Source organism: Miscanthus floridulus, chromosome 19 (assembly GCF_019320115.1).
Source record: "Miscanthus floridulus cultivar M001 chromosome 19, ASM1932011v1, whole genome shotgun sequence".
Lineage (NCBI taxonomy): Eukaryota > Viridiplantae > Streptophyta > Magnoliopsida > Poales > Poaceae > Miscanthus > Miscanthus floridulus.
The window spans coordinates 91,734,657-91,748,665 of record NC_089598.1 but is presented as its reverse complement, the minus strand read 5'-3'; the positions used below and the strand labels follow the sequence as shown (position 1 = coordinate 91,748,665).

The window sequence follows — 14,009 nt, the reverse complement described above, 5'->3', positions numbered from 1 at the left end:
CTAACGGCTCCCAAGGAGCACATGAGAATCTTGATGGTGTAGGTGATGAACCATTGAGGGAGGCTATGAAGAACATTCTGGTTGGAGACATCAAGCCTAAAGATGATGAAGATGATGTACAAATGATTGATCCACCCTCTTCATCAAGTGTGCCACAAGATGGTGAAAAAGATAGGAGAGCAAAAAATGGAGACACTCATGTCTCCCATGAGCAAATGGTGGTACAAGCATAAGATGTTGATGCTCCACAACCTTCTCATCAAGTGGTCAATAGAAGAAATACACCTCTACTACAAGATCATCCACAAGATCTCATCATAGGGAGTCCATCAAAGGGTGTAATGACTCGCTCTCAAAAACTTGCTTCATTTATTGCTCATCACTCTTTTGTCTCTTGCTTTAAGCCTACTAAGGTTGAAGAAGCTCTTCAAGATCCGGATTGGATAAATGCCATGCATGAAGAGTTGAACAACTTCACTCACAATGAAGTGTGGACTCTTGAAGAGTGGCCAAAAGGTGCAAGAGTCATTGGAACAAAGTGGGTGTTCCGGAACATGCAAGATGATCAAGGCGTAGTTGTGAGGAACAAGGCAAGACTAGTAGCAAAGGGGTTCTCTCAAGTTGAAGGTTTGGATTTTGAAGAGACCTTTGCACCGGTTGCAAGACTAGAAGCCATTCGTATCCTCCTTGCATATGCATCTCATCATGATATGAAACTATATCAAATGGATGTGAAAAGTGTATTTTTAAATGGCTTTATTAATGAACTAGTCTATGTTGATCAACCTCCCGGGTTTGAAGACCCTAGATATCCTAATCATGTTTATAGGTTGTCCAAGGCATTATATGGGCTTAAGCAAGCCCCAAGAGTTTGGTATGAGCGCCTTCGGGACTTCCTCATTGAGAAGGGCTGATCTTTTCCTAAGAAATTAGAAATAGTTTTCTAATTTAATTTTTGAGCTGATCTTTGGTAAATCATATAAAATCATGTATGTGTCTAAAAATTATGAAACAAATTTTGTTAGGTTCCTAAAATTATGCTCTATCTGTTAGTGTATTTAGTTCATATATGTACATGTTGATACCATGAGCTATTAAATCATTTGAAAATATTTAATATTGTTAGGGTAATTATTGTAGGAATTTTTGTGGTAAATTGGTGCTAGCTTTGGTCCTGAATTTTTTTAGTAACTTCATGGTATTATTACGTGCTCACTGTAATTTTTGTTGCCTTAGGGTAGACTAAGCATTAGGGTAGTTAAATGCTCTTTGTTTCAATATACATTAAATTATTAGTAGAAATAAAGATATATCCTTCAATTGTAAAGCTAGGCGTTTGTTAGTTGAACCCAATTGAAAGCATCTAGGCTCCTAGTTGGGTTTCGGTGATTAATGATAATGCGTGATTACTGTGACTAACGTGTGTTTTGTAGAGGCAATTAAGTTAGGTCACAGTAATGGAGATCGATTGGGCAATCATGGTAGTCATGCCCCAACGATGGAAATCGTTTCGGTTTTCAAATGATGGACGACAAGGTTAAGGATGGACTAGTTCTAAGTGTCATTTGGTGTTGAAGAGACACTTAGAGTAGTTTAGGACTTTATTTTTCCTTTGGCCGTACTATTAAGGAGGGTATGGACGGGTAGCTTGACCTAGGTGAGTCTAGTGAGTTAGGTATGGTGCACACTTGTTAAAACTAGCACTAGGTAGCTCCAAAACAGCCCTTAGATCTAATGGAGCAAACTTCATTCACATATGATCACAAGTTGGAAGTGAATGGAGGGTCAAATACTGACTGGACGCTGGTTCCGGGTTGACCGGACGCTGAGAGGTGAAGTGACCGGACGCTGAGAGCCAGCGTCCGGTCGACTCCAGTAAGGTTTCAGAGAGGGAAAATTATGACCGGACGCGTCCGGTCACACTGTAATCACTGGAGTTCGGGGTGTACTGACCGGAGCGTCCGGTCACCCCGCAGAGGCACATAACGATTCGTTTTTCAACTGGTGTTATAAATACAACCTCCACTCGTGTGTGGTGGTACTTTTGCTCATTCCAACAGCTGAGAAACACCTTAGAGAGTGCCAAGAAGAGCAAGGTCCTAGTGAGGTGATTGAGATTTGAGAATCCCAAAGAGAGCCCTTATTAGTGAGATCAAGAGTAGCAAAGTGTGCATCCACCCTTCTCATTAGGCTTGTCATGGTCAAGTGAGAGTTCATGCTTGTTACTATTGGTGATCGCCATCACCTAGACGGCTTGGTGGTGATTGGGAGCTTGGTGATCATCCGGAGAGCTTGTGGATGACCCAACTCAAGTTGTGAGCGGTTGTGGGTGATTCACCGCGACGGAGTGTCGAAGAATCAACCCATAGAGAGCACTTGATCCTTGCGTGGATCAAGGGAGAGCTACACCCTTGCGTGGGTGCTCCAACGAGGACTAGTGGGAAGTGGCGACTCTCCGATACCTCGGCAAAACATCGCCGCATTCCTCCTTCTCTATTTACTTTGAGCATTTACTTTGAGCAATTCAATTCTTGTCATTTACATTCATAGAATTGCCATGCTAGAGTAGGATTGGAACTTAGGTTGTAAGTCTTTTGTGCGATAGAACAATTAGAAACACTTTCTAGGCACAAGGGGTTAATTGAGCTAACCATAGGATTTAATTATTGCAAAGAAATTTAGAATTAGCCCAATTCACCCCCCTCTTGGGCATCTTGATCCTTTCACCAATACTTTGCTTGGTAAAGATGATAGTAAGCTTAGCACCTTAGTCATTAGAGATAGCTTAATAGCTTAGTATGCGTATTCTTAGTTTAAGAGTTGTTATTGTCTAAATACTAAGTGTTGCATCATCATCGCATGCATGTAGAGAACGAGTTGGCGGATATCATAACCACCGGCGATCGTGAGTTCAAGGAGATCATCGAGGAGTACGAGGAGGAGATTCTCCTATAGGAGGAGGTCCCGGAGCCGCCACTGACTGACTCAGCTGACACCGCGCCTACCCAAGGCAAGTCTCGGTGCATAATCCCTTATTTTTTATAATCACTGTTTATATATGTTATGTGCATTTACATTATAGGAATTTTATGGAAAGCACATGCATAGATATACCTATTCTAAGAGTCTTACTAGTGCAGGTTTGAGTAGCTGCTATGCTTAGGTTTTCGGTAGCGTGAGTAATATGTCGTTACTCACAATAAGTGATTATTATATTTACTCTCATGATAAAATGATGAAAAGAAAATGGAGACCGGACAAGAATACTGTATGGTTATTGGTGGGTGTAACAGGTTGTGTCCCACGGCCAACGAGGCTTAGTTTGGTTACACTGTTTTTCCTGTTCGTGTCGATTAAGGACCATCCGTTGCTGTGGATGGTAGTCATGTCACAGACTTATTATCCTGAGCACATACTTGCTTATGGGAGTAGAAATGCTCATTACACTCTTGTCGTGGGTTCCAGCTCTTTTCGGACTGACTGATTGGAGGCGGGGAAAGGTGGAGGTCTAAGCACCATACTAAGACCGGGTCTCAAGTGTAGGGGCTTGGAGTCCAAGTTTGGACAGTGACCTGGACCCCATAACAGGAGTGAAATGGGTTTGTCTTGTTTGTGCCTAGGGTACAAACGGAACGTGTGTTTCGGGGTACCTAGCTATGATACATTGGTTTGTGAATCACCATTTTCGTGAGACGGTACGACTTGGCTATGGTCCAGCACCGTAGTAAGAACTAAAAGATGAAAGATGGTAAAATAGTTCTGATTGCTCAACCTTTGCTTGAAAGTGGAACATGTGCTTACCTAGAATGGTTAGCTAATAAAGTAATCATGACTGCTAATAAAACTTGACTGTAAGGATGAACTATTAGTAATGCTTTTCGTAAAAAAAAGAAAACAACAAACCCATATTGCCTATCATATCCTTGAGAGTCAGAAAAATATTCGCACTAGTCGGGTAAGTCTTGCGAGTACATTGTATACTCAGGGTTTATTTTACCCCTGTTGCAGGTGCAGCTTAAGGAGTAGCTCTTGTGTGGAGAATTCTTCTGGTGGGCACAGACGGATCCTTGTATCGTTTCCGCTAGATGTTTATTTTCATTCCGCTGTTTAATTATCGCACTCTGAACTCTGGTATTGTAATAAATAATTTCTAAAAACTCTTGTTGTATGAAATAGACTAAGTATTGCAAGCTCGTACTCATTATTGGATTCTAGATATAAAACATAGATTGTTTCGAGTTCTCCCTTAGGATGTGCTCGACGAAACTGTTCGATATAGCTCACTTTCGAGGTGCTCAGTGTCTAGTAGAAGACGAGCGCCTCAAAAAACGTGTTATTTCGGACGGTTCTGCCATAATATGAGGGGATATGGGAATTTTTTTTGTGACCACAAAAAAGAGAGAGCTATTAGGAAGCTGCTGGAGCAATGTATTTGCCGCATGTCCTCATTGCCGCATCTCCTCTAGTATGATAGCTTTATGGAATGAGGGATGGCATTGAGGAGCTGCTGGAGATGCTCTTAGCCCGAAATCTCATTGACAGTATGACAGAGGTATTTATTGTAAAAAAGGATCGCCTTCACCTAAGTTTAGCCCGAAACATTTTATTGATTTTTCACATTGAAAACTAGTAGGCGGCACAATTCATGCCTGACCTAAAATAATAGGCTTAAACCTATCTTCAGGACAGATCTGGGCACAAGATCTAGGCTCGAGTCAAATTGGCCTTTTTGAAGACTCTTATTATGCGATTTTGCATAGGTCTGTCTAAGGAGAGAATAATATGCATAAAATCGAAGGGAATTAGAAAAAACAGGACTCAAGAAGAAAGAGGGCAATGTTCAAACCTTCTCGCTACTATCTACGTCCTAGAAAAACACAATTCTTTGTCTTTAGTTAAATTATTTACGTATCAAGCTTATAGAAACTATCAAACTCGATCAAACAAAAAATGTAGAATTGTATTATTTTTAGGATGGAAGGATTATGTGCTTATATTACTTAGCATGTTGCCCATATACATGGGTGCACTTTTTTCAAGCTCTCTTCAAATTTAATATAATTTTATTTGTTATGGTCTCCTAAATTATTTTAGACCCAGCTTTACCTGAGCATAATGAGCCAAGGCAAAGTCGAAACTCGAAAGTCACTGAAAATCGAACTCATTTTATTTTAGAATAAAAATAAGTTTAATTAAAGTATTTTTGGAACAAGCCACCGAATCAGTTCAACGATTTTGGCGGTCCTGACCATATATGGCACCATGTCCACTCAATCATAAATCATTGAACGATGTCAGAACTAGGGTCCGTCTAGATTTTTGAGTCTAGATTTTTGAATGAGGCCTTGTTTAGTTCCAATTTTTTTTTTTCTAAAAAGTGCTACAGTAGTCATCACATCAAATCATGCAATGCGTGCATGGAGTATTAAATGTAGATGAAAAAAAAACTAATTACACAGTTTGGTTAAAAATAGCGAGACGAACGTTTTGAGCCTAATTAGTCCATGATTGAATACTAATTGTCAAATAAAAATAAAAGTGCTACAATAATCAAATTTCCAAATTTCGTCCAACTAAAGCACTGATGTAACTTCACCTCTAATTGTTTTTCTCTCTCATCAATCATACACGATGACAAATGTTCAATTCGTTTCAAAACTGCGATGCTGACAACCCTGCTCAGATTCCATGCGGTAATTTAATAATTTTATCTGATGATAAAACATAAACTCACAGTTTGATTCGGTAATGAGCATATTTATACAGCTGTAAAATTCATATAGTTGCTGTATTCCATGTTCAAGCTGCTCGCATCTCATAAAAAATGAAAATTGCATATGGCTTACGCTAGAGTGTTATCAGATATTTGGTTCCTCGGAAACAAAAAAAAATGCAAATGTGAAGTTGCAATTTTTTTTAAAGTGCAAAAAGATGGCCGGCCGTCCCCCGAGGCCTGACCCGCACGTTTCCACCAACAAGAGCCCAGCAGAAACCAAACTCGCCCTATTATAAGCCATATTTTTTTTAATTAAAAAATAATATTTTCTCTCACGATAAATTAACCCACAGCGGTCCTGGCTTATCAGCCAAACCAACTGGCCAGACTCTACGCGACACGCGAGCGTCCGGGCCCATCCGCGAAAAGACCCCACCGCCCACTCCACCGGCCAATCACCCGCCGGCGCGCCATGGCCGCCGCCGGGGACTCCGTCAAGCAGCCGCTCCTTCACCGCGCGTACCCGTCGCACGTCGCGTCGGCGTCCTCGCCCGCGCTCCCGTCCGCGGCCCCGGGGTCGGCGGGCCGCCGCTTCCCGGGGGTGCTGGACGTCCCCAACCTGAAGAAGCGCGGCGGCGGCACGCGCAGCTGGATCCGCGTCGAGGCCGCCACGGCCTCCGTGCAGACGCTGGAGATCGACAAGGCCACCATGATGCGGCGCTGCGAGCTCCCGGCCCGGGACCTCCGCCTGCTCGACCCGCTCTTCGTGTACCCGTCCACGGTCCTGGGCCGCGAGCGCGCCATCGTCGTCAACCTCGAGCAGATCCGCTGCGTCATCACCGCAGACGAGGTGCTCCTGCTCAACTCCCTCGACAGCTACGTCCTCCAGTACGCCGCCGAGCTCCAGCGCCGCCTCCTCCAGCGCGCTGAGGGCGACGAGCTGCCCTTCGAATTCCGCGCACTCGAGCTCGCCCTCGAGGCCGCATGCTCCTTCCTCGATGCGCAGGTGATCATCAAAACTCCAATTTCATGTCTGTGTCTGAACTGTATTTGATATTGTGCTTTAGTTTGGTTATTCGAATCAGGGTGTGTTTAGTTCCCATGATTGGGCTATGGCGCGACAATGATGATATTTTTAACATGGTTTGCAACTGTGCAATTGGCTGGTTTAATGGTCCAATACTTGTGTTTTGGCTTGCCAGTGTTTTTACAAGAGTAATAATGAGAGGTTGAGGTTATTCTGTGAGTATCATGTTGCGCGTGATAGAATAAAAAATTCTGAAACCACTGCTGGTTCTAGTTCTTGCTGGATGAATGGGATACCACAACTTCCCAATTGTTGCTCTGAGCATCAATCAAGTAAAAATGTTGCTGCTGACTTTCTGATGGTGATTTGAACACATGTTGCCAGCCAGAGAATTTGTTTTGCATCAATTATTTCTTCCAACTGTACAAAGATTAGCAGCTCCGCCTCCTTTTCCTTTTAAATGTCTACTTAGATTACAGCATACACTTGCACCATTCTCCTGCTTTTGCAATTTCAGGTAGTATAGTTAGAATGAGCCCATCAAAGTTTAAAAGTTGGATGTTTGTTGCTTAAGAGAAATTTTCAGATTTTGTGCATGTTAAGTAACATATTAACATATATAATATAAACAAGAAACACAAATCGTTTCTTCCTTTAACTGTAACAGCCTTTTCATGTGCAGATTCTTTCCTTCCTTAGGCAGTTTCTAATGCCTTCTTCCCTTGGTACCCAAGAAATCGATGCTTTCTCCAACAAATCTTGATGGCTTTATCAATATTCATCTGTTTAATGATCCTAAGCACAACAAATGGACAAAATCCTGTTCAGAACATTTAGTAATCTGAGATTTTTTTTTTCAGGCGATTGAAAACGAGTAGTTTTCTTATACTTATTTTGCTTGAGTTACAAATAATTTAGGAATTGTTTTGAGTTTACCAATTGAGGTTGAAGAGGCTTTCAAAAGTGACCAAAAAGGATGGCGAATTGAATCGTTCGACACAGGAATATGTAGCTCCTTGAACATATGATTTTTATTGTATTAATGAATGCATTGGTAGCGTATCATTTGGTATTATAACTGGGAAATTCTATAAGTGGCGATTTTTCAAAATGACCTGATTCTACGAGCCCAACTTATCAATGGGACAGTAACTGTCTGTGTTTAGCTGTTATCTGGATGAGTTATGTGTGGTTTAGTGTTTTCCATATTTAGTAACTGCCCTTCTGATTTGATAAAAAAAGTTAATACTGAGTGATTGCATCCATGGATGCTAAAATTCTGAAAGTGAGCATAGAGGCGACATGAGCTTTGTTAGGTTTTACGATTGGCATTTGTAAAAGCTGGATAAAAGTACAAGAAATGTGCCTAGAGGTAACTCTGCCAAACACCCAACAGTAACTTCTAAAACACAAAGCAACACTGGCCACAAGTTTTTCAGTCCATTCTGTCCGAGAACTCATGGCTTTTTGGCTGGAGTTTTAGCTACAAAAATTCTCTGTTGAGTGTTGACTGTTGATATAGTCTTATGCATATTATTTCTTACTGATTGAAGCACCCCTGTTGCATGATCAAATCAACAACAGAACCTTCTAGGTTTCGTGTCCCAAGCAAGTTAGGTGTAGGCATGCCTTGTGTAGAATGATGCTGATTGCCTTTTGACATTAATAAAATCAGTGCATATGTAATAATGTGTGTTTTTCTGTTTCTCTTCAGGCAGCGGAATTGGAAATTGAAGCATATCCATTATTGGATGAGCTGACATCCAAAATCAGTACTCTCAATTTGGAACGTGTCCGGCGATTAAAAAGTAGACTAGTTGCATTGACCAGAAGAGTTCAAAAAGTAAAATATAGCCTAATCTCGATTTCCCTTGTTGTTGCAGACCATTTGTGTAGACTGGTTTTCTAATTGTTATTTTGTCTTCCAATAGGTCAGAGATGAAATAGAACAACTAATGGATGATGATGGTGATATGGCCGAGATGTATCTCACCGAAAAAAAGATGAGGATGGAATCATCTGTCTTTGGTGACCAGTCTTTGTTGGGCTACAATTCAGCAGGCGCTGCTGGGACTTCAGTTTCAGCTCCTGTATCTCCAGTCTCATCACCCACAGAATCACGAAAACTGGAGAAAACTTTCAGTTTGTGTAGAAGTAGGCATGACAGTACAAAGGGCTCAGATAACACAACGACAGAGCATATCCAGGAGCTGGAGATGTTACTGGAAGCTTATTTTGTTGTTATCGACAGCACTCTGAACAAGCTGACATCGGTACTGAGCCATATCCCCAGCATATCTTAAATCTGGTTATGTGTAGTAATACTGTAATAGGAGTCAAAGGGATCTGATCTGTTTTTCCTTCTTTCAGCTGAAAGAGTATATTGATGACACTGAAGACTTCATCAACATTCAGCTGGTACGTCAACATATTTTATTCTCTCCTTATTTGGGATATGCATATCATATTTATGCATTTCTGCTGGTCTGTGTAACTTATTTGAGTTTCATATGTTCCTAGGACAATGTGCGGAACCAGCTGATCCAGTTTGAGTTGCTGCTAACGACAGCGACATTTGTTGTGGCCATTTTCGGAGTGGTTGCTGGGATATTTGGGATGAACTTTGAAACATCGGTTTTCGAAATAGAGAATGCATTCCAGTGGGTCCTTGTAATTACTTCAGTGGTCGGCGTTTTCATCTTCTGCTCCTTCCTTTGGTTCTTCAAGTACAAGAGACTGATGCCTTTGTAGAGTGTATGTATATGCCCTCTCCTCCCATAGGACGGATGATTCCATTCACCATGTAAGGTACTTGATCCGAACTCTGAATTTCTGCCGATGTAAATTACCATTCTTTTAGAGGTTTAGGGCATCCCTACCGAGAATTCGGGTGAAATTGTAACTTTCCTGACATGATCCCTGTCCCGTGTAAGGGAAAATAATATTACAGTTTATTGAAATAATACTTCCCAATTCCATCATCAGTTAAGATAAGATGGTTTCACCAAAACGATGTTCCTGATCCTTCTGACTCTAAGGCCTTGTTTAGATGCCATCCAAATTCCAAATTTTTTCACTCTCTCTCCATCACATTAATTTTTAGCCGCTTGCATGGAGTATTAAATGTAGGTAAAAAATAACTAATTACACAATTTAGTTGGAAATCACGAGATGAATTTTTTGAGCCTAGTTGATTCACGATTGGACAATATTTGCCAAATAAGACGAAAGTGGTACTATTTATCGGGTTCAATTTTTTTGCAAAGTGAACGAGGCCTAAACAAGAAAAAAGGTTTCTCTTTCCATCTGGCAATTTACTCATGATGATGCACTACATTTCTAGTAGGCTGCTACTAGTTCATTCCTGAGGCAGACCGGACCAGTGCGTGGATATTGGCTTGATGTTGCGTAGGGCTACGTGGCAGTGCCACGATGTCACGCTTGCACGTGTTACCCCCTGCGTGTCCTCTTGCCGCTTAACCTGGTACCAGCATAAAGCTGCTTCTAGCACCCCATAACACGTTTCAGCACGGAGCAGGACACACAGAGAGCTTCCTGTGTAGTGTAGTGGAGGTAGCCATCATCAGAACTCAGAAAGGAGCATCATCGTCTGTGCGTCATGTGGCCGGAGAAGATGAACGCGTGGCCGTCCATGGCAGAAGACCCGCTCAAGCGCGCGGGGTCGGCATCGGCGCATCCGTCGAGCCCTCTACGGCGCTACAGCCCAACGACGCTGGCGGTCGGCGGCCTCATCGTCGTTGATGGCCTCGGCTACCTCATGTTCGGGGACGGGCGCAAGAACGGGCGCGACCATCAGGAGGCTAGCCGCCGGGCTTAGACATGGCAGTGGAGATCGTCCATTAGCGCTTACCGAGATGTTCCAGTAATAAGCTATTAGACTCTTTGGCGGGTGATGTGTACGTGTCCCATATGTGCAAAATCTCAGGTGCTTTTTGCTCGTGTGCTACTATCTTACTATCCGTGTAGAACATGCCACTTTTATTACCGAATAAAGAAGTCTCACTTGTGGAAATCGAAGCTTGTCTGACGCTTTCAGCGTAACCAGTAGTCACACAACCGAAAAGAAGATGCTGGGATCCTTCAGAATGTCACCAACACAAGATATGGTTAAAAATGTTAAATCGTTGGATTGTAACATCACAAACCTGCTCTGTAAGGATACACACTGAATTACTGGCTTCGAAGTAAACTAATTTAGTGTTCCAGAATCAAACTGTAAGTACCCTAAAACACCTGAATAAGCACCCTAGTTTAAAGTTTCACCTTGTATAATGCATGCTGCATTCTCCACTTCTGATGTTCGTTACCTATTATTTCTCTTTTGGTCCTCTCCTTTCGCAAACCCACAAAACAGTGTTACAACTGTAGTCTCTAGATTTCTAGTCGATCTTGACCGAAGAGTAGATGAGCCTGGTGAACCAGAAGCAGGCATATAAGCCGATGGTGCCGGTGAGCACAAAGAAGGCGTAGGAGGCAATGAGCATGTAGCCAAAGTAGAGTACGCCGGTGACCGTCTTCGTTATCTCCAGTTTGGTGAAGAAGTAGAACGTGGCGTAGAGGAAGAGGTACAGCGCTGACGAGCCAGACGTCAGGTAGGATCTCCACCACCACTGGTAGTCCTCACCGCAGAGCTGAAAGTAGCAAAGCACGATGGTGATCTCTGCGCAGGTTAGGATCAGGATGACGAAGACCAGGAACAGAACGCCAAAGATGTAGTAGAACTGGTGCAGCCAGATTGATGTCAGGATGAAGAAGAGCTCGATGAACACTGCGCCAAAGGGCAGGATGCCTCCGATCAGCACTGAGACGACCGGGTTCATGTACCATGGCTGCTCTGGTATTGACCGTGGTATCTTGTTTGTCCTCACTGGGTCCTCCATGGCAGGCTTCTTGAAGCCGAGGTAGCTGCCGACAAAGACCAGTGGCACAGAGATGCCGAACCAGAGGAGAACCAGAGCAAACATGGTGGTGAATGGCACGGCACCTGAGGATTTTTCGCCCCAGATGAGTGCATTCAGGACAAAGAAAATTGCAAACACGATGCCAGGGAACATCAGCGCAGTCTTGATGGTGACATTCTTCCACTCTGAGCCCTTGAACATCCTGTAAAGGCGCGAGGAGGCGTACCCTGCAAACAGCCCCATGAAGACCCAGAGGAGGAGCATTGCTGTCATGAGCCCTCCACGGTTCGAAGGTGAAAGGAGCCCGAGGATGGCAAACAGCAAGGTGACAAGCAGCATTCCAAAGAACTGTACGCCTGTACCGACGTATACGCACAGCAGGTCAGCATTGGCAGGAGGCCTGAACACATCTCCATGGACAAGCTTCCATCCTTTCTCCTCCTGGGCGTCCTCCTGGTCCTCTAACTGGTTGTACTTGTTGATGTCGCGGTAAAGAGTCCGGAGCATGATCATGGCAACCATCCCAGAGAGGAAGAGGACTATCATCAGTGTATTGACAATATAAAACCAGTGGATTTGGTCGTCTGCCATCAGAAGGTAGGTGTCCCAGCGTGATGCCCACTTGATAGGACTTTCCTGCATGACACACATATGAACAAAAAAGTGTCAGAAGATTTGAAATTCTCAAGGGAAAAAAAACTATACCATCTATCTGAAGGTTTACAGTGGAGACTTCTGTCATAATGCATTAAGGCTGGTCATAGACAAAAAGTTCAAGATGAAAAATAGTTTAAACTACCTCAAAGTTAACATCATAGGTGAAAATGATCTCTTTGTTGGCATCTACTTCTTGAGGTGAATCAGAGTCGACAACAAGGCGTCTTGAGTGTGGATCACAGGTTTTAAGGGGTGTAGCATTCCCCCTCCAGTCGCCATCAGGTTCATGCTTAATACTGCAGAAGCCAGCAGATATGGAAACTTTTTGTTATAACAATCATATAAATGGAAAATGATGGCAAGCACGGTGCTAAAGTTGATAAAAGAGGATAGAATATCACACCTGTATGGTTTAACCTCAAAGGCAACAATCCTGGCAAGATCTGTGTTCGCATCCTTGTGATACTTCACCAGAAACGTGAAGTGGTTATGAATGAAATGCTTCTCCTCCTTGCTCTGCATCAATAACAGTCAAAAAATCAGAACACATTCAACATAAGCTGAACACATCAACATTCTAGCTAGCAGATTATCAACCCACCCCTGAGTACTGTCCCTTGATGCCGATATGCACACCTTGTTGGTATACAGTAGGTGCCTCTTGATCCAGTCTCTTAATTGGGACCACCAAAGGAAGGTTGTCAAGGATCCTGCAAAGCCACAAAAAACAAGGTTCACTTCCTCGTTCCATTCACCTGAAATAAACGGGCCATTGATCTAAATCTATGAAAAGCAGCATATGCCCTCTCACATGTTTATGCGGTACTCATCCTTGATTTTCTCCTTCAGATCTTTCGCTTCATCTTGGCTCGGAGTAATCTTGCAAACGATCTGGCAGAGCCTAGGCTCCATCATCTCGAACTGCATTTCAAGGAACAATTGAAATTTCACAAGAGCACCGATCTAACTATAGCAAAAGTACACGAGTGACCTTTTGCTCAGACTCTCTCAGAACGGCCGCTAAGTACTGACAAACACAGGTTGATAGTGGAGTAGTGGTACAGGCTTACCACGTAGAGTGAATTCTCGATGCGGTCGCCGCGGAGCACCTCGCCGAGGTTCTCGGAGCTGTCGACGATGGCGCCCGGCTTGCAGAAGGGGAGGGAGTAGTATGAGTAGGGCAGCTGCGTCTTGATGGAGCTCAGCTGGTTCACCTTCACGGCGAGCGGGTCCTTCTGCAATAATCCACACAGGCTCAGAGCGTGAGGGGAGGACTCACCGAGATCAACAAACCAACGCACCTAGCAAAAACACAAAATCGAAGCATAGAGGAAGAAGAAAAACGAAGTAGGGAGAGACCTTTCTGAAATCGGCGGGGGCGACGCCGGGGAGGTAGAACGCGCGCGCGCCGCCCGCGCAGGCGAGTACGGCGGCAGCGACGAGGAGGAGCACCATCACCGCGCTGTTCGTCGCCATGGATGAATGGCGGGGATCAGGGCGCGCGAGGAGAGGGAGAGAGGGAGGGACGGAGGAGGAGGGTGTTGAAAGGGGGAAGTCGTCGCCGGCCGTCCTCGGGGTGGCCTTTGCTTGGATTTGACGGGGCTCCCCCCCAGCCTCCCGGCCCGGGGCGGCGCGGCGACGGGGTTTAGGCGGGAGGCTGTCATGTGGGCCCGGAACCCCTCGCGGT

General features: G+C 43.9%; 2 protein-coding genes across 2 annotated transcripts; one reads left to right on the top strand and one right to left on the bottom strand.

Moving 5' to 3' along the window:
- Positions 1-6,091: 6,091 nt before the first annotated feature.
- On the top strand, positions 6,092-9,724 carry LOC136527365 (magnesium transporter MRS2-B-like). The gene is made up of 5 exons (XM_066520072.1): positions 6,092-6,722; positions 8,458-8,586; positions 8,675-9,016; positions 9,114-9,161; positions 9,264-9,724. The coding sequence occupies exons 1-5, from the start codon at positions 6,189-6,191 to the stop codon at positions 9,492-9,494; spliced, it is 1,284 nt and encodes a 427-aa protein (XP_066376169.1). The 5' UTR covers positions 6,092-6,188; the 3' UTR covers positions 9,495-9,724.
- A 1,144-nt stretch (positions 9,725-10,868) lies between these two features.
- On the bottom strand, positions 10,869-13,937 carry LOC136526807 (transmembrane 9 superfamily member 8-like). Its single transcript, XM_066519394.1, has 7 exons — positions 13,682-13,937; positions 13,393-13,557; positions 13,134-13,243; positions 12,924-13,032; positions 12,726-12,838; positions 12,465-12,618; positions 10,869-12,301 (listed from the first exon to the last, which is right to left on the bottom strand). The coding sequence occupies exons 1-7, from the start codon at positions 13,796-13,798 to the stop codon at positions 11,144-11,146; spliced, it is 1,926 nt and encodes a 641-aa protein (XP_066375491.1). The 5' UTR covers positions 13,799-13,937; the 3' UTR covers positions 10,869-11,143.
- Between the last annotated feature and the right edge of the window lie 72 nt (positions 13,938-14,009).

What these genes read in the sequence shown, in the direction of transcription:
- LOC136527365 (XM_066520072.1), top strand. Translation starts at nt 6,189, where the DNA reads ATGGCCGCCGCCGGGGACTCCGTCAAGCAGCCGCTCCTTCACCGCGCG. An exon ending in GCTCCTTCCTCGATGCGCAG is followed by an intron (nt 6,723 to 8,457) that starts GTGATCATCAAA and finishes GTTTCTCTTCAG; the next exon opens with GCAGCGGAATTGGAAATTGA. An exon ending in CTCTGAACAAGCTGACATCG is followed by an intron (nt 9,017 to 9,113) that starts GTACTGAGCCAT and finishes TCCTTCTTTCAG; the next exon opens with CTGAAAGAGTATATTGATGA.
- LOC136526807 (XM_066519394.1), bottom strand. Translation starts at nt 13,798, where the DNA reads ATGGCGACGAACAGCGCGGTGATGGTGCTCCTCCTCGTCGCTGCCGCC. An exon ending in TCAAGGGACAGTACTCAGGG is followed by an intron (nt 12,839 to 12,923) that starts GTGGGTTGATAA and finishes TTATTGATGCAG; the next exon opens with AGCAAGGAGGAGAAGCATTT. An exon ending in CCTATGATGTTAACTTTGAG is followed by an intron (nt 12,302 to 12,464) that starts GTAGTTTAAACT and finishes TGTGTCATGCAG; the next exon opens with GAAAGTCCTATCAAGTGGGC.